This window comes from Setaria viridis, chromosome 5 (assembly GCF_005286985.2).
Source record: "Setaria viridis chromosome 5, Setaria_viridis_v4.0, whole genome shotgun sequence".
NCBI classification, from domain to species: domain Eukaryota; kingdom Viridiplantae; phylum Streptophyta; class Magnoliopsida; order Poales; family Poaceae; genus Setaria; species Setaria viridis.
In genome coordinates, this window is record NC_048267.2 from 9,137,507 (window position 1) to 9,158,175 (window position 20,669).

General features: G+C 48.3%; 1 protein-coding gene across 1 annotated transcript; it reads left to right on the forward strand.

Moving 5' to 3' along the window:
- Positions 1–19,353: 19,353 nt before the first annotated feature.
- LOC117855342 (uncharacterized) lies at positions 19,354–20,641 on the forward strand. Its single transcript, XM_034737671.2, has 3 exons — positions 19,354–19,892; positions 19,991–20,116; positions 20,216–20,641. Exons 1-3 carry the CDS (start codon positions 19,521–19,523, stop codon positions 20,375–20,377), a joined length of 660 nt encoding a protein of 219 aa, XP_034593562.1. The 5' UTR covers positions 19,354–19,520; the 3' UTR covers positions 20,378–20,641.
- Positions 20,642–20,669: the final 28 nt, after the last annotated feature.

The following is a 20,669-nucleotide window of genomic DNA, read 5'->3' on the forward strand; positions in this document are numbered from 1 at the left end:
GACGTCGAAGAGGTGCCGGACTCCGTCGAGCAGGTCGCGGCCTCGTCGGTGTTCGCGGACTCGGATGAGACGTTCGCGGACGTCGAAGAGGTGCCGGACTCCGTCGAGCAGGTCGCGGCCTTCGTCGGCATGGTTGCAGACTCAGTCGACATGGTGCCCGACTCCGTCGAGCCTGACTCCGTCGAGTCTCTATGCCCTCGCTGTGGCACGTTCCACGCTGGCGGTGTCTTCGGAGAAGCTTGCTACCAAGCTCGCCGGAACGCACGCAGGTGTGGCCGTTGTGGACTTCTACACGAAGATTACGATATGCCGGTAAAGTGGTTCCATCTAATGGACAAATTCGATTGCGAGTTCTATATTCCTGATGTGGCCAAACTTGAAATGGATGGTACTAGAATCAAGTTGACTGATGACGTTTTGAAGAAGGTGGAAGAGCATATTAAGAAGCAGCAAACAAAGAGCACTAAGGTACAGTACAACATCTCTCAATTTGGCCATTGCAAACCTAAGATACACTCATCTAATAATTTGCATAAACTTGCATCTTCTAATTTGTTACAGGAAGACTAGCAAGTGATTCGGCTAGCAATGAAGCTTCACAAGGGATTTGCAATGGCAGCCTCTTTTCCCTCTCTAGTGATTGTTTGTTCATGTGAGGAATCTTGATTTTGTTGCAACCTTTTACCTTCATTGCTTCCCTCAAAACAGTTTGTAGTGTGACAAAGATCCTATTTGCTTTCTTTGGACAGTACTCCAAAAATGCCTACAAAAAACAGATTGTAGTGAGTAGAGTACTTTAGTTGTTCAAGATCAATTTAATCAATCGAATGGATGATCATTTACCTCTTGCACTGCTGGAATTAGATCTTTAATTGTCTTAGCATCTTTCTTGTATTGAATGGCTTGAATAGCTCGAAAAAACCCCAAATCTAGAATGTTAAAATCTGGAGAATTGGGTGGTTGACATATAAGCCTAATGTCAAACCCATCTTGCTTTGCAACCGCACAAAAATGAGGATCATCAACTTTTAAATGAGATGGAGCATTATCTTGTTGAATGAATATTGGCTTGTTGACATCTTCTCTTGGCCACTTTGCTCTAATTGCGGGCAACACTCTATTTATCATGAAATCTCTTATCACATCCCTTGTGATTGATTGAATTAGTTTGATTACTTCCTCTCCACGAAGACGGTTGTGGCTTCCTCTAATAGCTTGTTCAAAATTGACTAGTGGAAAGCAACCTATTTTACCATCAAACACACATACTCCATTTCTAAATCGTGGCCGAGCACATACACATAAGAACATGATCCTAGGGATGTAGTTCTTGTTCTTGCAAAGGCGGTGTGGTTCATCTTCCTCGGGTAGAAAGTAGTACATCTCTGATTTTTGAGTGAGGTAGAACCACTTCTCATCAATAAACACAAAGTCAAACAAATCCTTGAACTTTGGATCATCAAGCAAACCTTGATCAATCATGTCAATGCACCACTTCAACCTAGTCTTCTTGTTATCATCAGTGAGGTAAGGTTTGATGCTACTAGAGTGGCGCCTAATGAAACCCCTTTTCAAATACCTTTGTATCCTAGATTTGCTAATACCAAGTTTACTAGACACATCTTCTATGGTCATCCTTTGCTTGAGAGGAATATCCCACAACTTTTCCAAATCTAGAGGGATTGCTTTGCGGCCACTTCTACCTTTCTTTAGATTAGGAACCACGACCGGAATGTTTTGAGAAAGTTGGTTTTTACCTTGCCTCCATATGCGCTGAACTGATCTAATTTTTACTCCAAATTGGTTAGATACAATTGTTGTATCATGGTTGCCTAGTTTCCCATTTTTGCTTCTCATCAACAATGCTTGATACACTTGTTGTCTAACACGATCAGAATAGTCATTCTTCGGTTGGTGTAGTGGAACGGGAGCATCACCATCTTGTTCTAGCAAAACGAAAAAACAAGCTTTTTAATAGTGCAAAGTAGTCACGGCATGATGTAGTTAAAGGAAAAAACCAATCATTTTAATAATGATAACAACAAGCTTATTTACAGTCCAAAGTAGTCACGACATGATGTAATTATAGGGGAAAAAACAATCATTTGCATGGGGTGCTGTTCATATAAATGAGAAAGGTTGCCGTGTAGGCACGGCATGACTAGTAAAAAAAACAGCTCCAAATTAGGCACGCATGACTAGTAAAAAAAACAGCTCCAAATTAGGCACGGCATGACTAGTAAAATAAAAAAACAAAGTGAGAGGACTGTACCAGTGAGGTTTTGTACGTAATCAAAGTCAATAGCTCCAAATTCATCTAATGGTAAGTTCAAATCTATTCCTGTTGAAAAGGAAAGACCACACTTAGAAAGGAAAATAATTTGCATGGGGCGCTGTTCATATAAATGAGAAAGAACAAACTGAGAAAGACACATTACCGTGGTTCTCATCTTCCAAAACTGGCTCGTTGAGATTGATGGGAAGGTTGCCGTCGTCATCTTCTTCCAAACGAACGTTTAGATCAAAGGCAGGGAAAAAAGCACTCATTGCTCGGTTAAGTGGACAGAGAAGATGGCAAGAATAGATGGTTGAGAAAGAAGGAAAGAGAGGCATTTAAGCAAGCAAGCAAATGGCGTGGAGAAGAGAGAAAGCAAATTGCCGCATAAATAAGCCAGTGGCGTGGAGTACAGGCAGCTCAAACGTCGGTCTTCTTATTCCAAACGAGCGCAAACCATCAGCTATCCGAGCGCGCAGGCAACAAACGAAAATGAAACAAGTGACAAACGAAAATGAAACAATTGCCCCGCGCGCATGCAAGACTGCTGTCCGCGCCAAGCGAAAATGCAGGCGCTGAGCAAAACTGCTGTCCGCGCGCGCCACGCAGGGCGAACAGTGCCATGCAGCGGACCATCGCCATGCAAAATGAAGTGGGCAACAAAAAAGGTGGGGCAGCCGGGATTCGAACCTGGGGCGCAACAATGCAGGCTCCGCGCACTAGCCAGTTGAGCTAGTTAACCTTCTCGTACAGAGAGCAAGCGCAACCATATTTATTAGGGGCAAAGAAGGAAAACTAACCCCTAATTAATCACTCCTTGGTTACCACAATCCTGTCCTAAACGTCAGGTTTTTTGGGTATGGAGGGAGTATTTCATTAAAAGGATAGAGCAAGATTACATATTTAAAGGGGTGTTTGGTTTCACGGACTAAAGTTTAGTCCTTGTTATGTTAAATATTTAGATACTAATTAGGAGTATTAAACATAGACTAATTACAAAACCAATTACATAGATGGAGGCTAATTCGCGAGACGAATCTATTAAGGCTAATTAATTCATGATTAGCACATATTTACTGTAGCATCACATTGTCAAATCATGAACTAATTAGGCTTAATAGATTCGTCTCGCGAATTAGCCTCCAATCTGTGCAATTGGTTTTATAATTAGTTCATGTTTAGTCCTCCTAATTAGTATCTAAACATTCGATGTGACAGGAACTAAAATTTAGTTCATGGAACCAAACACCTCCTAAGCAGTGTCATCTGGGGGTGATGATCTGTTGTACAGAAAAAGTCTAAATAGAATTCATATTAGCACCATTCCTCCACCAAGCTACCAGGCTACCCGTGTCATGAGGAAGAAGAGATGGAGTGAAAGGTGATAAGCAAGTGAAACGTACAGCTACCCAGGCGGAAGCCTCCTTAGAAATCTTGTGTACCACCTGCATCACCGTTTTCTCTTCTCTGTTGAAGGTGTGTGCATTACGTTCAAGCCAAATGGACCATGAAGTCAAGATCAGCATTGAGTCGAAAGATTTTCTAGCCACATTGTCCACACGTTTCCTCGCCGTCATCCACTAGTCGGCTAGAGTGAGCTCTTAAACAGAAGGCGTTAGAGTCTGCCAGTTCACTCGTGATAGCATCAAGTGCCAAACCTCCCTAGCATAAGAGCAGCTTATGATCAAATGATTGATGGTTTCTAATTCCTACCCGCAAAGAATGCAAGTATCATCGTCCTGTAAATTGTGCCTCTTACGTCTCGATGCCATCCAATAGCGGCCATGAAGAACGAGTCACATAAAGAATTTGCATTTAGTAGGTGCCAGTGCGTTCCACAAGATCCTTGCTCCAGGTATTTCATATTGTCCGATGAAAAAAGCTCTATATGCCGACGCTATGGAGAAGCGATGATCTTCTGTCCATTTCCAAAGCACCCTATCTGGGGTGACATCATCTAGCGTGATCATCTCCAATTTGTCCCAGATGTTGAGGTAGTCTAGCAAAACCTGGACCGTTAGAGCGCCCGTGATATCATTGACCCATTTTCTATCTTGTATCCCTTCATAGACCATTCTTTTCTTGCGAATTCTAGGACCGACCGCCTGGAGCAGGCATGGAGCAATCTCAGCAATGGAGTGGCCTTCAATCCACCTGCCTGTCTAGAACAAAGTTTATTTCCCATCTCCAACTTGTACTGACGTGGAGTAGAAGAATATCTTAGCCACCAGAGGTTCCATTGAATTAGTTAAGGCATACCAAGATCTTGAGGTGTCTGTTTTCTTTAGCCACAACCAACGCATACGAAGTGCATAACCCATGGTCTAGAGATTTGTGATCCCAAGGCCTCCAAGAGCAGATGGTCGGCAAACTTTTGGCCAGGCTAGTAAGCAGTGACCCCTAGAGACCATTTATGTTCCTTTCCATAGGAAGGCTCTTCTGTGTTTGTCAATTTTCTTGATGACCCAGGGGGAGAGGGAGACCGCAATGGCTGTATGAATGGATATGGCCGACATCTTGACCTTAACCAGAGGCACAAGGTCATTTCTTCGCAACCTTTTAGTAGATAGAGGGATCCCTAGGTACTTGCATGGAAAAGGCTCTAGGCGTTGCATCAACCTGACAGTGTGTTCAAGATCACATTGAATTGGTGAGATGAGACATTTGTCCAAGTTTGTGTGAAGACCAGATGCACCACCAAATAAATCCAGAATCACTCCAGTGACGATCAGATCCGCTGCACTGGCGATAGGAATAACACGACATCGTCTGCGTAGAGGTAAGTGCGTTCTTGCATGGCATTGCTGCCTAGGGATGTCAAAAGCCCCTCTCTATCTGCCAATCTGATCATGGAATTCAGAGCTTTCATTGCAAGAACAAAGAGCATGGGTGACAATGGATCGCCCTGCCTGAGACCCCTGGCATGGAAAATTCTCCTACCTAGGGATCCATTCAAGATGACCTTAGTGCTTGCCGTGGATAACAACATACTGATCCAATTAATCCATCATCTTGTAAAACCCATGTGTCGTAGAATTCATAACAGGAAGGTCCAATCAACCGAGTCAAAAGCTTTGCAGATATCTACCTTGACCAACGCACATGGTGACTTTCGTCGGTGGAGAAGTTTCGCTGATAGCTGCACAACCCTAAAATTGTTGTGTAGAAGGCGACCTTGAATGAACGCACTTTGGTTTTGACGAACCAGATTGTGCAATTCAGGGGATAATCTATTGGCAAACATCTTTTTAAAGAGCTTATAGCAGCTATGGATCAGACTAGTCAGACGATAGTCTCCAATCTTTACTGCGTCAGGCTTCTTGCGAAGTAGAACCATGTAAGCCTGGTTGACCAGGTGAAGGCTGCGACTCTCAAAGCACTAGAGAGCATGGAAGGCGCGCATGATGTCATGCTTAATGACCGGCCAAGCTGTTCTGTAGAAAAACCCATGAATCCATCACTGCCAGGAGCCTTATCTAATGGAAGCTCTTGAATCATTTTCCAAACCTCCTCCTCTGAGAAACATTGATCAGTCGAGGACAAGTCAATAGATGGAGTACCCAGGCGTTGAAAATCCAGTGAAACCGTTGGTGGGGAGGCCAATCCAAGCAAGGCATCAAAGTACTGGAAGATTGCCTCGGCTTTAGCTTCTTCATGTACAACATCAAGGTGACCCACCCTGAGCGAGTGAATATGATTCTTTCTACTGCGATGACATGCTTGTAGGTGGAAGAACCTTGTGTTGGCATCACCCTCCACTAAGAAGGTGATGCGTGATCTTTGACGCATGATGGTCCGTAGTAGAGATGCAAGGCCTAGGCATTTGAGTTTCATATTATTGTGAAGAGTTTGTTCATGATGTGCTAGTGTTCTGTTTTCCTGAGCCACATCAAACCTGAGCACCAGCTCCTTGGCAATTTCTAGTTGAAGCCGAACGCTACCAACATGTTTGGCACTCCATCTCTTCAGCGCGACTGCCGTATTAGGAAGCTTGTAGTCCAAGGTGCGGAAGACGTCGGCTTCCGACCATCTAGGCTTGTTACACAGTTTGCATGTAGCCTTCGTATTTCGGCTAGATATTTTCAAAACGGAAATGTTTGAACGAGGTAAAGACGCAACAACTTTGCAGGAGAAGCAGGGCATGATCTGAGCACTGGGGTGACAGTGCATGTAAGTTATGATATGGGAAAGTCGACACCCAATCCTCAGAGACAAATGCTCTATCAATGCGTACCAAGGTTGGGTCCAACCGTTCATTGCTCCATGTAAAAAGGTGACCATGCAAATTGTAACATCCGCAAAAAAATCACCACCTTAAATCACCCGTTAAAAATCGCTTGCAAAATCATTTTACCGTTGAGCTCCCGGAATTCTAAAACCTTCCCGGCGATTTCGCCATCCCGGCACCCAAGCCGACAGCCATCATTTTATCCGTGCCCGTAATTTTCGCCGCGTGCCGTCGACAGACCGCCGCGCGTGCTCGGACCGCGTGCCGCATTCGCCGCCGGTTTCCCCTTTTTCTTTTCTCTTTTTCCCCTCCCTTTTCTTTTTCTTTTTTCTCCTTCCTTTCTTCTTCCTCTTTCTTCTTCCTCCTTCCTTCTTCTCTCTCCTCCTCCTTTCTTCTTCCTGGCGCACGCAACCCCGGCGCCATTACTCCTCTCGGCGCCCACTTTCCCTGGCGCCATACCCCCGCCCCCCCGCACACTCGAGCTCGTGCCGCTCGGCCCGGCCCTGCCGGCCGCGCGCCGCCCCTACGGCCGTCCCGCGCCAGGCCCCGCTCCGACCCCGCCGGCACCACGGTCACCCGAGCCCCTACCGCCACCGGCTGCCGCCCGGAGCCCACTCCGCCGGCCACCTCACCGGCTATAAAAGGGGGCCATCCCGACCGCCCCTCTCCCAAGCCACGCCACACCCCATCCATCCACCCGCTGCCTTGCTCCCTCCCTCACCGAGCACCGCTGCCGCCCGTGCGCCGCCGCCTATGCCGCTCCTCCCGTGCGCCGTCGCCACCCGAGCCACCACCGGCCGCCCCCTCTCCCTCTCCAACTCCCCAAGGTAAGGGGCAAAATGGAGCCCCTCCACTTCCTCCACCCCCCTTCGCCCACGGCTCGCCGCCGGTGAGCCCGCCCGGCCGGCCACCGCCGGCCAACTCCCCCACTCCCCTCTCTCTCTCTGTTCCTGGGAGAAGAAGGGGAAAATTCCCCAAAATTCCGATCTGACCCCCTCTTTCTTCCTATTCGCAAACAAGTCCCTCCACCACTCTCAAGAGATCCTCACAGATCAGCCCCTCCACTCCAAAAAATATTTACCAATAGGCCCCTGATTTCTCGCGGTTTAGTCCTAAACTCCTTTTTAAGCCCCTAATCCATGTTTAACTCGTCATTTCATGCACTAAACTTCCTCCAATTACTCCCAAATTCGACCACATCATCCTCCAGTATACCTCCGCCAATCCATATCCAAATTTCCCAAAAATACTCTTTCTACCTATTTTCCGTTCGGGTTTTCTGTTCGGAGCTCAATGGGTAAAAACCGATTTTCTTTTATTTATTTGTGTGCCCGTTTGTGTGTGCCGTAGATCGCGGAGTACCCGAGGAGGAGCACGAGGAGGAGTTTGATCGCGAGCCCGAGCCCGAGGACTAGCAGCACGAGCTGGAACTTCCGGAAGGCTTTGAAGACAGCAAGTCCAATCTCACCCTTTGATGCATACTTAATACCTAGTTTTTCAAACATAACCTATTGGCCTATTTTATAAAAATGCATATTGTTTTATTGCAAGACATGGTTGGATAGCCACCCCTTGATTGCTATGAATATTCCTTGTTGTCCCATATTTATCTCTAAATATGATTTGCTCTGTTTAGATGATAATTATTGCTAGAATGCTTAGGAATTCGTTACTCAACTTCAATCATGATTACAATGGTTTATTTGGAGAATAAATGCGTGTGTGTGTTCAAATGGGAAAATAGGTTTCCGGGTTCAAAGGCAAGGAATGTGTATATGAGATGGATGGGCGTTTCTCAGTGAGATGCCAGAATGTTGTGCTCGTACCTTAGTGGTTGAGCAAGGTTGGGAGATATCCATCTTGTCACAATTAAGGACCGAGTTGATGTGTCATCTTGCCTAATTCAACCATCGTGCAACCACTCGACCGTTGTATGGGCAACGGCTTAGCATAAATCCCACTAGCTGAACTGTTAGTCTCCAGGTGTGCTGGTGAGCAACGAGAGCCCATGAAAAGGAGTAAGATCTTGGTGACTTAGGTCCCGGTTACGGTCTCGTGGATGAGCCGTTAACCCCTTGGGTGCTTCCGTATGGACTAGGCAGTCTTAGTTAAGGTGGGTAATGGCTTTGTTAGGATCCGCACCGGCACTAAGGTGATCGTGCTGCGGTACCCTACTTGTGGAAAAAGTGTAGAACCTCTGCAGAGTTAAAACCTATCCGAGTAGCCATGTCCACGTCATTGGACGAGTTACAGCTTGGTCACATAACTAGCACTTGGGGATGGATGGTTTCATGGTGTGTGTGTTGGATTTTGGAAGTGTCCGGCAGTTGTGTCGTGAGCTATGTCGGACAGGGAGTCTGATAGCAATAAAATTTGGATCCTTTGTGTAGGATCGACCCCACTCAATGTTTAGATTACTAAAGAAAAGCTTTACAAAAACTCTTTTGAAAACAAGCCCGTGCATGTGTTGAAAATCTAGCTTTATTGAAAATGAACCTTAGCCTATCCTTGTTATATCCTGTGCATATACTTGTTTGTATCCCCCTTCGTGGATAGGGTTGGACTTGTTGAGTACTTTAGTACTCACCCTTGCTTCGTTGCTACAGAGGAAGACCCGGACTTCGTCGCCGAGGACTTTGAGTAGGAGGTTGTGTCCGCACCCAACGCTACCTGTGGTGTTGGCCTTCACAAAATGCTTCTGCTGTCGTGTAGTCCCGAGTGCTGTCTTTTGGCAGTCGCTTGGTTAGCCACCGTTATTTATTTGCTTCTTATCGCTGCGTGGCTTTCACGCCCACTACCTCGGGAGTTGTACGGTAACTGAATTATCTGTTAAATAAATGTGCTATCAGCCTCCTAGGACTGATATTTGCAACACATTTAGTCTCTACTTATGTGGGGACGCTTCAGGTGGTATCAAAGCCGTCGTTGGCTGTAGGATGTGACCTTAGGACCGGAATAGCCCTTTTGACCAAAATAAATGACTTACAAAATTTCTTCCTACCACTGCTCTATTGCAAAACTAATTTGCGCTCCGGTTCTTTTCCAGATGGCTGAAGACGGATGGGTCAACAGCCACTGCCTGGAGGAGCCCGGTTTTCCCAAGTTGTTGTTCGCCTGCATGGACCGCCTTGGAATGTATGAGCGTCCGGAGTACACCAGCAGGGAGTACGAGGACCGCGGGACCCCTCGATATGAGATGATTATCTACATCAGGCGGAGTAGCCGCTACCCCAACATCTTGCCATGGAATGTGACCGCCACTGGCTTCCGGCACAAGGACACTTATCAAGTGGCAGCCCGGAAGGCTCTACGTTTCCTATGCTAGATTTATGAGAGGCACATCGGCCGCACTCCGATGAGGTTCTACCCGCCTGTTAAGAAAAACCGCCTGGTTTGGCTGGCCCGGGTGAGGACTTTGGAAGGACGTGGACAGCACGAGGATGACCCCACCGTACTCCACATGGCTGCCTACCTTCTCACCTTGGATGAGCTCTACGACGAGCAGGCTGCTAAGCTGAAGCAGCAGACTCGTAGAGCCGAGGACGCAGAGGTTATGGTGAGGAGGCTTCAGGTGAAGCTAGCCGCCGCTGAAGCTCGAGCTGCAGCCGTCCAAAGCAATGAGGCTGTTGCCGTCGAGGCCCTCAGGGAGGTCGAGGATCGGCACTCCAAGGAACTGAAGGACGCTCACCTCACCATTCGAGCCAGAAGGAGGATGGTGGCCATCGAGGATGAAGAGGTCCCGATCCTTGAGGGAATTCCGTATACACATGTCAACCACCATTCCTCATCATTTGCCAGAAGCTTTACCTTAGCGGTCAGGGAGTGCTCGCAAAGCATTGGGTTAGACGCTACCCGACCTCTCATCGCCATGCCAAAATTATGCCACCACAAGTGTGCGACGCAGGCAACACATAGTAGTCAAAGTCATTTTCTTGCAACTCCATAATTAACACATCGTTACAAGCATCAAGTTTTGTTTCTTGTAACGTAATGAGCGACACACGCTCCTAGGCGACCAGGTCACGCACAACATTTCTCTTAGGTCTAGCGAGCCCTAGAACGTTCCATACCAGCATGTTTTCAGCAATCATAGTTATACATATTAGCGACCAAAGATGCTAAGCCAGGTAGGGAGTAGCTCAAGGCTCAATCTCCGCTACTACGGCACTGAACAACGGTCGACCATCAGGAATCAGCTTATCAAGGGCTTCGCATTGGGAGATGGATAATGTCACGGTGAAGACCTCCAGGAAGCACTGGAAGGCCGCAACATCTAGTGGCCCGGCAGATGATGAGATGCCTAGATTTTTCATAAGCACGTTGTGTGCTTGAAGTGCCAGTTTTGTCACTCGATGGTGAGACTTCTTGGCAAGTCTCTTAGTTCTCCTAATCGCCGGTGTTATATTCAGGGGAGTGCGGGCCTTGCGCCTAGACGGTGTTCGCTGCAAAGCGACCGGCAATCTCACCCTGCAAATGGAATGTGTGAAGTTAGTCGCAGCATTCTTAACAGGCGTAGAGGTCTCCAGGGGGAAATGAAACGGTAGTGTATGTGTGGAGCCCTTGGTAAGGGTCACGAAATTGCTATGTGCTGTAGGATGTAATCCAGGAGCCGGAGCATCATCGAAGCGTACCACTTCGAAATTGATTGCCTCATGATCTGAATCAGAGTGGAGGTTCAGAGATGCTTGCGTGTGAGCGTGTTCGACCGGCGCGGGGATGTTCAACTCGGCGTCCATTGCTGGAACCTGCAAGTCTGGTTCATCCTCCTAGATGGCATCAAGTGTGGCCGGCCCAGCCGCACTTACCAACGGATGTCCTCCCGACCCACTTGCTGCCTTTTCCTAGCCCAGCCCATCAGACGAAGATGTGTTGGGTAGGATTGGTAGCGACTTTGAAACAGGAGACAACTTCGCTTCCAACCTCATCGGGTCATGTGCAGATAGTGGGCCCCCTCGCAGGATCTAGGTGGGACCGTGTCCCCCGGATAATGCACAAGGACGTTGTCCACATGCGGGTGTCTTGCACTCCTCCGGGAATCCAGGGCCACATCCATCACCATCGGGTCAAAAGCCCGCATGTTGCTACTATCTCCTGGAGCAGAAGCAGCGATGATGACGTCCTGAGCACTTTCCGCCTTGCCGCTGCTCGGAGGTGAGGCGACCAGACGCACAGCTGCTGCCGTTGGTGTAACTGTACCGCTCGGTGGGCTCCCCTGAGAAATGGCACGCTCCTAGTGACCAAACCGCAGTGGCGTGGGCAGCGACCGTGCCAGTTCAAGAGAGCCTACCATCACCGTCGTTGCTGTCGTCGTGTACCCTATCGTCGTCGCCGCCATGGAGAATGGCGGCCCCTAGCCAGGACCAAGGGAAGGTCCACCACCAGAGCCCGCTGCTTCATCTGTGAATCGAGTCTTCTTTGGCCATGGATTTTTCCTGCTGCGTTGTGAGAATCCCGGATAGTCTTCATCTTCCGAACTATCGTAGTTGTCTGTCGAAGTGCCATCATCAGACGAATTACTGAAGATGTTCCAAACTTGTACATTCACAATCCTGATGTGCACCATGTACCACAACCCATCATGCTTGGAGTGAATCAGCTCATGAGGCTTCAAGAAGAGGCCGCACTCAACATACAGCGTCGGTGGCTCAGGGATAAAGATCAACTTCTCATTGGGGACAAGGTCCGGATGAATGCACCAGTAGGCAAGATACAAAACTGCATTATTATTCCCAGCAAGGTGTGCTGGGGCCTCCACCAGCTCGGAACAGGCAGAAGCAAGAACAATCTATGTAGTATCCAAATTGCGTGCGTGTGCAGGAATCCCTCGTAGCTCAACCAACACTCTGAACCGCATTGAGGCCAGGCTTGCCGTGGACTGGCGGCGCCATCTTCTCCAGATCAGCTGGAACGGCGCTTCTGGCGGCAAATGAGAGTGTAGAATCCGTTCAGCTATCGCCGGCATACTGAACTGAACCAGGAAGTCATTAGGGTCCAATCTCTCTGCACAGAGTACTCCTCAGGAATGACATTGAGGAATTCCTCGAGAATTCGTCCCACCTGCATGGTAGAGACCAACGGGCGCGCACTCCAATCATCACGACCAGAGCATAGGACGAGAGACGCGATTCACAAGTTTCAATCTCCTGCGACCTTGGTACCACACACATTTCAGTTGCCGGACGGCGAGAAGAATCCCCATAGGGCCTAGGTGATGCCGGCGATGATAGAATAGACATGTCCTCCGGACTTGACGACGACGGTGCGCAAATCGCTGGAGGAGAGCCAATATGTCGAGTAGATTGAGAATGTGCTGACCTTGTCACATCGGAGGAAGAAGAACGGCCGCACCCAGTCCAAGCTTGAACCCGTGCCGGAGCCGAGGCTCGATGTGGGGGTGGAGGCGGGGAACGACGGCGAGGTTGCAGCGGAGAGCGACCCCGCTTGCAATGGCGCGACCAGTGACCCTCCCATCTGCAGCGGAGGCAACGGGATGGGTTTCTGCAGGTAGCAACGACATGGTCCGTGGCGAAGCAATTGAAGCAGCATCCCACCAGGTCCGCCGGGACTAGGCGAGGGGCGGGACGCGGGCCGGGGTGGTCTCTACGCTGTCCTCGACAGCGATGAACCTCCACCCAGTCCTCACCTGAAGGCCCCTCGTTACTGATGTTGGGGATTTGCAACTCGCGACCTGAAGCACATGCGATGTCCGGGGCCTCGCGCTCCAGCAGCATCCACGGCCTAGGACGGCCAGCCGGGGTGCCGGATGTGGGCCCTCTCCTCCAAGCATCTGCCATGAAACCACCAGAAGAAGGGGCAGGGTGAGGGGCGACCGGCGATATGTCCATCGCCACCACCCTCCCTTTACCTTTCCGATGGGTGGTGGATGACGACCTCGACTGCAACCCATCCGAAGAAGACGAGGAAGAGGCACTGTACCTCAGCCAGTTTGGGGTCCCCCCTGATAGCCCCTTGGGTCGCCGCTCATAGGGAGGGGCCAAGGGATTCAGGGATGGCGACCACGGTGCTAGAGATATTGCTGCCGATGGGTCCGCAGTGTCCGCTGTGGAGGTGGTAGCCGTTGGGGGAGGAAGGGGCGGATCCAGATCTTCTTCGTCCCCCCGTCCTTCGTCAGATCCGGAGCTACCTATATGAGCCTGAGAAGGCGCGCTAGGCGAAGGTGGATGCCGGTATCGGGGTGGTCGCTGGCGGTTTAGTTGGTGGACGCTGGGGCCGGGATGGTCGTCGGCAGGGTGCGCCCGAGATGTATGGAGGTGAGCCAAATATCCGTCAATACTTAATAGTTATAGTTGTTTGCCTCGTACAATTTGATTGATGATCCCTTATTTTTCCCCTTAAAAATAAAACTAATCATTTGTTGTAGGAGAATTCTGGTGAATTTTTTTAATGTAAACGGAGGTCATGATCTCCTATTTGGTGAGTAATTTATCGACGCTATTTGCAAGATGTCGTAGTGGTGAGCACTAGTGGCCATCCTGGTCGATATATCAATCTAGTCCCTGTATATTAAATAAATAGCAACCAGCCCCACGAAATCGCAGCCCATCACTTTGAGGATATAAGTGCAAACAGTTACAAGAGCCCACGCCATAAATGGCGATCTAGAAAATGATAGGGTTGAATCTTTTTTCTCCCCTTGCATAAATGATGAAACGAACCCTCCTTAATCCACTAATTTACAGGAAGTTACTGAACTGTCAGAAACTTGAAAATGACACAGATCAGTTTGAGACAACAGGGAGGGTGTAAAGAAACAAAATTACAGTCCTGGTCTCCTTTCTCTAACACAGTGACTTCCACTGACCACTGCTGCTGAATTTACCAGGTCATCGATCTCAAGACACGGGCTGTCAGCATCTTGTCAAGAACCTCTTGTCGCTTTTGCGAAAAGCTTGCAAATGTTTTTTTCGGGTAGTACTCCGTACAAATTTTTGGTGCATGGATTTATGAAGCACAGACAAGAGTGCGTCCTTTGCTGCTCCTCTCTTTCCGCCATGGCATGCAGCAGCGTCGAGAATAGTATTCGTGAAATTCAGTGGTCAAGGCTTCTGACAGCTGATCGCACAGGAATCTTGCGCGCTTGCGGGAATCTGGAAGCAGTGTTCCGTACGAGAGTACCGCACTGGGCTAGCTATGAATGGGACGCTTGTACCGCAATGAGTTCTTGAACTACAGCCTACAAGGTCTACCTCCTGACAATGATTTCCTGTAAATTTAAGTTGTTTAAAGAATTACCAGCAGTCAAAATTTTCTACCAAAACAGATTAGCATTGTATCATTAATTCATGGCATAATATTTTTTTTTCTATTTTTGGATACGATACCATATCATAGCATAGCATGTAGAAATCCCTATTAAATGTTCTGGCTTGTATACTCTCAAACGGCTCATCTTAAAGTTTCAGAGTTCAGAGTATACTAGGAGTATTATCATTTATCATCCCATCCATTAATGCCGTGGCACCCTATTTCCCTCTCAAAATCCCGCTATATTCCCACCTTATTTCACAAGCAATAACAATTCCTCCCCCCCCAAAAAAAACGCATATATACACGTCACGTCACGCTAGCTGCATTTTCCCATGTCAGAAAAGGAGGCAGCACAGTGGGCAAACACGACAGAAAAAACATAGCAAGCGAACACGCTGATCGTCTTCCTCCTCCCTGCCCGGCCCCCATAACAATTCCCCCCCCCCAAAAAAAAATGCATATATACACGTCACGTCACGCTAGCTGCATTTTCCTATGTCAGAAAAGGAGGCAGCACAGTGGGCAAACACGATGGAAAAAACATAGCAAGCGAACACGCTGATCGTCCCCCCCCCCCCCCTCGCGTTGCTTTGAAGAAACAAAGCTGGCGTTTTTCTTTTCCCTCGGTCTCTCTCTGCGTGGTTCCGGCCGTTAGTTTGGATGGGCGTGTGGATAAGGAGAAAGGGAGGTGGGTTAGGTGGCACGGCACTGTCGCATCGGATTACTTTGGGATTAGTAGCCAACTAATTAAAGCGCGCGGCCGGCATGGGGATGGAGGCAACGAGTCGGTGGTGTTGGGTTGGGTTGGGATGGCCTCCACCTTCCCATTCTTCCCTTGCCTCCGATCCTCCCATGCACGATCTCGGAGTCGCTTTCGGGGGCGCCGAACCCACCGACACTCCCCCGGCCTCTCAACGTCTCACTCCCTATCGAAAAGCCCATTCACTGTCCAGAGTGTGGCCTGTGGGGGGCTGACGCTGACACCACCCGATCCGAGCCAAATAGCCAATCCAAGCTATCTGAGGGATACGCCGAGCATATTGTACGGTCTCTACAACCACATACGCTCGATCCCTGCTGACCTAGCTAATACACCATCTTGAGATCGAGGAAAAGAAATTGCAGTACTTGACAGCGGTGGTTGGGCAGCTGATAGGGTATGGAATTCTGAGTGTCCGATGATCCTGTGCGGCTGGGACATACGGTCTTAAATTAAACACGCAAATTAAGCTTCCTGCTAGCTACTCCCTCCATTCCAAATTACAAGTCATTCCAACTTTCTTGGAGAGTCAAATCATTTTATGTTTCACTAAAATTATAGAGAGGATTACAAAGGTCTATGGCACCGAATAGATATATACTATGAAAATATATTTAATGAAGAAACTAATAATATTTATTTGGTATCATGAATGTTATTACTTCATTGTATAAATTTGGTCAAATTTGAGATGTTTTAACTCTCCAAAAAAGTTAAAATGACTTATAATTTGGAACGGAGGGAGTAGCTCCGAGAACTTTACTTGAGTTAGTTTAATTTTTTGGCAGCACGACCGAGCTAGTCGATCGTTACGGATCGATGCTCAGCTCAGCTGCTGATATGCGACGTGCGAGTGAGAATGTTCATGGGCAGGTCATGCGTACGTACGCCCGTCGATTGGACCAGCAGTTCACTTAATTATTCTCTCCGGCCTCTGTCCCGTCGTCGTCTCCCGTGGATCGATCCGGTGACTGCAGGAGTACACAGACTACTACACAGGCAGTGCTGGTGACTGATCGGAGACTAGGCAGGTTGGGTACTTAATTGGGTCTATATGCTAGCTCGTACTAGGAGCTAGCGTAAAAATGTTGATCGGCAATGCAGCGAGGAGTAGTCCCCACTCTTCCGTCCCGTCCATCCTCCTTCAGACCTTCAATGATGATCCTTCAGCAGCCCTACTAAGCCGGCGGCCGCTAGCTAGGGCTTACTAGGATAGAAATGGAGGCCCGCTCGTTTGGTGAGCTTTATGTATGTACGTTATGCGCCACAAACACCGTCCTTTCCGAACACCAAAGTTTTCCTTTTTCCTTTTTAATTTTTACTCTAAAAAAAGTCTTCCATTTTTTGTTTCCTCGTATCCTTTGTCCTTCTCTCTTTCATTTGCAAAAATCCGCATTTGATCATTCGTTGAACTTTGTGGCTCTTCTTCTGTATATACACAGAGTATTTGTAGGGCTTGGAGTTAATTGATCAAAGCTACGCGACCGCTCATGCATGGTAGTCCCTAACCACATTTAAATCAGACAGTCTGGACCTCCAGACAAGCACTACCCCTCAAAAAAAAAAAATCCCTCATGGTTTTGTAATCATTTTAGCCCCCGCCTTGCTGAGTGGACATGCGTTCGAGATAGCCTATCTTTTTTTTTTGAAAGATTTTGCAGGAGCACTGCACTGTCATTTAAGGAGAATAGCAAGCAAGTCTTTACAATGATATATTACATAAAGGATATATGCACATAGAGCTCTCAAGCACAGCTAGATAGGAAACAATTAACATGATAACAGGAAACTCCGGGCTCCCGCACGCCATTTTCCGAACGAGCATTTCCTCCTTGATTTCATGCAGCACTTGTGATGGTTGCATACTCCGGCTCTCAGATACTCGACGATTTCCTTCCTTCCATATGTTCCAAGCTACATATATAAGTAGAGAGGCTTTTAGTCTTCGTTGTTGTTTTTTTGGCAAATTGATGACCGAGGAATTCCACCGGTCCTTCAAATGAACACCGACTTCAGGCACGAGATAGCCTATCTCTGCTCTTCCACCGTGAGGTTGCAAGATCCTCCAAAGTACTAATGCTCGACGTTCAAGATAGCCTATTTGTACTTAGCGTGTTCGTTTGTGCTGGTTGCACAAGCAGCTGCAGCTGCACAAAGGCAACAGGCCCACAATCCAGTCTCAGGCTGCTCATTTGGCTGCTGCAGCTGCGGCAACAATCTCAATCAACCGAATGGCGAACAGGCTCACTTTTCCCGTTTTTCATAACGAGGTTGTAAGATTCTCCAAAGTAGTAATGCTCACTTAAGTTTCATCTGTGGATCTAATTATATGGTCCATACTACGATGCCAACAACAATACTCCATTGAATTGGCAGACTTAGGGTGCGTTTGGCTCGGAGATAAGGAGGGACGGGATCATTCCGTCCCTGTTTTTTAAATGGGACGATCCTATTTTATGTTTGGTTGAGAGAGACGAGTCTGTCCCAATTCTTTGTTTGGTACGGGGGATCGAGGGAATGGGATGGATGACGATTTTAATACCGTTAGCCATAGTAAATAGACCATACCTGTCATCTAAATGGAGGACCCCATTTGTCATTGTCTGTTCAATATTTTTCTTATATTTTTCTTTTTTCCTTAGCCTTATCCTTCTTCCGGCCGCGCCACCCATGGGCCACGGCCACGGCCGCCGCCGCCCCTGCTCCACCCCGCCACATGCTCCGCTCATTTTTTAAATAATGCGTGTTGATCCTTAATTCCAAGAAAATTTGTATTTAATACTAATAGTGTCCCCACTGGCTATCTCTACAGTGGACTTTATTTACATTGCCCTTGAATAAATAAAAAAAATTGTGACATGTTTGGTACGGGACTACAGGTCCAATATCTATAGGGATGATCCTATTATTGATTATAGAGTTTAAGGTCAAAAATCTAGGTATCAAAAAAATCCTCAAAAGACATTTCTTACATTACCTAACCGTGGAGAGTAAGGGCGCGCTTGGTTGCCGCCTAAGCGCGCCGAGTTTGCCGTGCTGCAACTTCAGCAAATTGGCTTGGTGTTTGTTGGAGACGCAGTTCAGGCGTGCCGCGAAAACAGCTACGCTCGCTAGTTCATTTTTGCTGTCTAAGCTCGCCACAAGTGCGGCGGACATTTTGCTCGCGGGGCTTTTGGTGCGGCCGAAGCCAAACAACTTGGAAATACCTACTTTTTAAAATTTCTAGCATATTTAATACTATGGAAACTATTCTAATTTAGGTTTCCCTTATAATTTCGAGATTTGTTCCCATATATCAACCTTCCATGACACGCTTCGTCACTTTTGCAAGTCAAAACTTCTAAAGATTTCTCTTAGGTCCCGTTTGGATCATTGGAATTGAATTCCATTCTAATAATCATAATTTAGACCCAAATTAATTAAGCTAATATAATTGTATGTGGAATATATTTGTATATTATTGTTGGCGATATGGGAGAGATACTTATGTGCTGCACTTCTATATAGGGAAGCGAGTTCAAGAGCGTGCTATAAGAATTGAATTCCATTCTAATAATCATAATCTATAGAATCAATTTCCATCTCCCACCCCATGAATTTAAGATAGGCTTATATCTAAACTTTGGAAAGTTGTGGAATGCCACGTTCCAAGATAAATTAGCCTACTCCATTAAGTAGATTCCAATTCCTTCAAATGAAGGGATCCAAACGGGACCTTAGTGCACCTGGTGCTAAGCAATAATTACCAGTCGGCATATAACATGATTGAAAAGTAGACCGCCATCTTCTGCAATTTGATAAAAAATTACTTTTCGCAAAAAAAAATCCAAATTACATGAGCATGCGCTCCTTCCTCCGTATCGCTTTTCATCGGACGGTCCATATCTCCAGATCCCCAGACACGTCCCTGTCGTCTTCCCCTCTCGACCGTTGCCACCAGGAAGCAGAGCCGCCGCGCGGCCGAACGGCCCTCCCCCTCCCTCGTCCTCATGGCGTCGCCGCCGCCGGGGCCTCCGTCGTGGTCGGTGGCCGTGCGCCTGAGGCACCGCTGGGGGCTGGACATCCGCGCCGCGGCGGAGAACGTGCTCCCCGGATGGGGCCGCGGCGGGGAGCGCCTGTCCCTGCTGCTCCGCTTCCGCCGCCGCCTCATCCTCACCGTCACCTCCCAATGCGGGGCGCGCCCTGCCGCGGCGCCCACGCAGCCCGGGACGCCGCCGCGCGGCGGCAAGATCCTCCGCTTCCTGCGGAGCAGGTGGGCGCGGCTGCCGCGGATCACCTCCATCTGGCGGCGCAAGAAGCATACCCCGACACGCGCCGCCGCCGCCGCCGCCGCCGCGGCGCCGCGGGGCCGCCGGGCTCAGGTGATCCCATCCCCCGTATTCTTTCTTGGTAGGTTAATCTCCCGTCCCATCGGATTCATGCTTGTTCTGAGACTTCTTGGCTTCTTGTGCGGCTGCAGGAGAGCCGAACGCCGACGCAGCCCGGCTTCTTGGCAATGGCAGGGACACCGACCTCGGCGGCGACGCTGCGGTGGTTCGCCGTCGCCGCCGTGGTCGTGGCTTCCATCGTGGTCTTCCGCATCACGGTATGCCATTGTGCACAAGTTTTCCTTGCTGCTTATGATCGCTATCTGCAAACGGTTTCACGAATTGAGCATGGCTGAACTCTGATTCTCTGAATCCAGATGTGCATCGGCAGCTGGAACTGGAGGGGAGGACGCGACGGCGAACGGATTGCCCGTTGGGCGAAGTTCTTGGAGTTGATGGAGCATCGTCCTCCCTACCACAAGTACAAGTGGTTGCTTGGCGTGCCCAAGCGAGGATTGGAATGGATCTTCAGCAAGTAGAGATTTGATTCACCCAGGTCAGATTTAGATGGAAGGCGGCTGGGTTTGTAGGTAGGTAGGAAAGGTTTCTGACTCGCACAGCCTAGGTTAATTTAGTGTTTGTGTTATAGATGATGATTGGGGCCTGCATGTCTTTCTGACGAGCATGGCAAACATTCAACAAGTTTGTTGTAGCTACTTCAGTTTGATCTGATTTTGTATCTTTTCCAATACCAATCCAATGCTTTCCACACGGCGTCAGGTCAGTGTGAGAGTTGAAGTGCAGAGTAGAAAATCTTAGTATATTTTGTTT

What these genes read in the sequence shown, in the direction of transcription:
- LOC117855342 (XM_034737671.2), top strand. Translation starts at nt 19,521, where the DNA reads ATGGCGTCGCCGCCGCCGGGGCCTCCGTCGTGGTCGGTGGCCGTGCGC. An exon ending in CGCGGGGCCGCCGGGCTCAG is followed by an intron (nt 19,893 to 19,990) that starts GTGATCCCATCC and finishes GTGCGGCTGCAG; the next exon opens with GAGAGCCGAACGCCGACGCA. An exon ending in TCGTGGTCTTCCGCATCACG is followed by an intron (nt 20,117 to 20,215) that starts GTATGCCATTGT and finishes CTCTGAATCCAG; the next exon opens with ATGTGCATCGGCAGCTGGAA.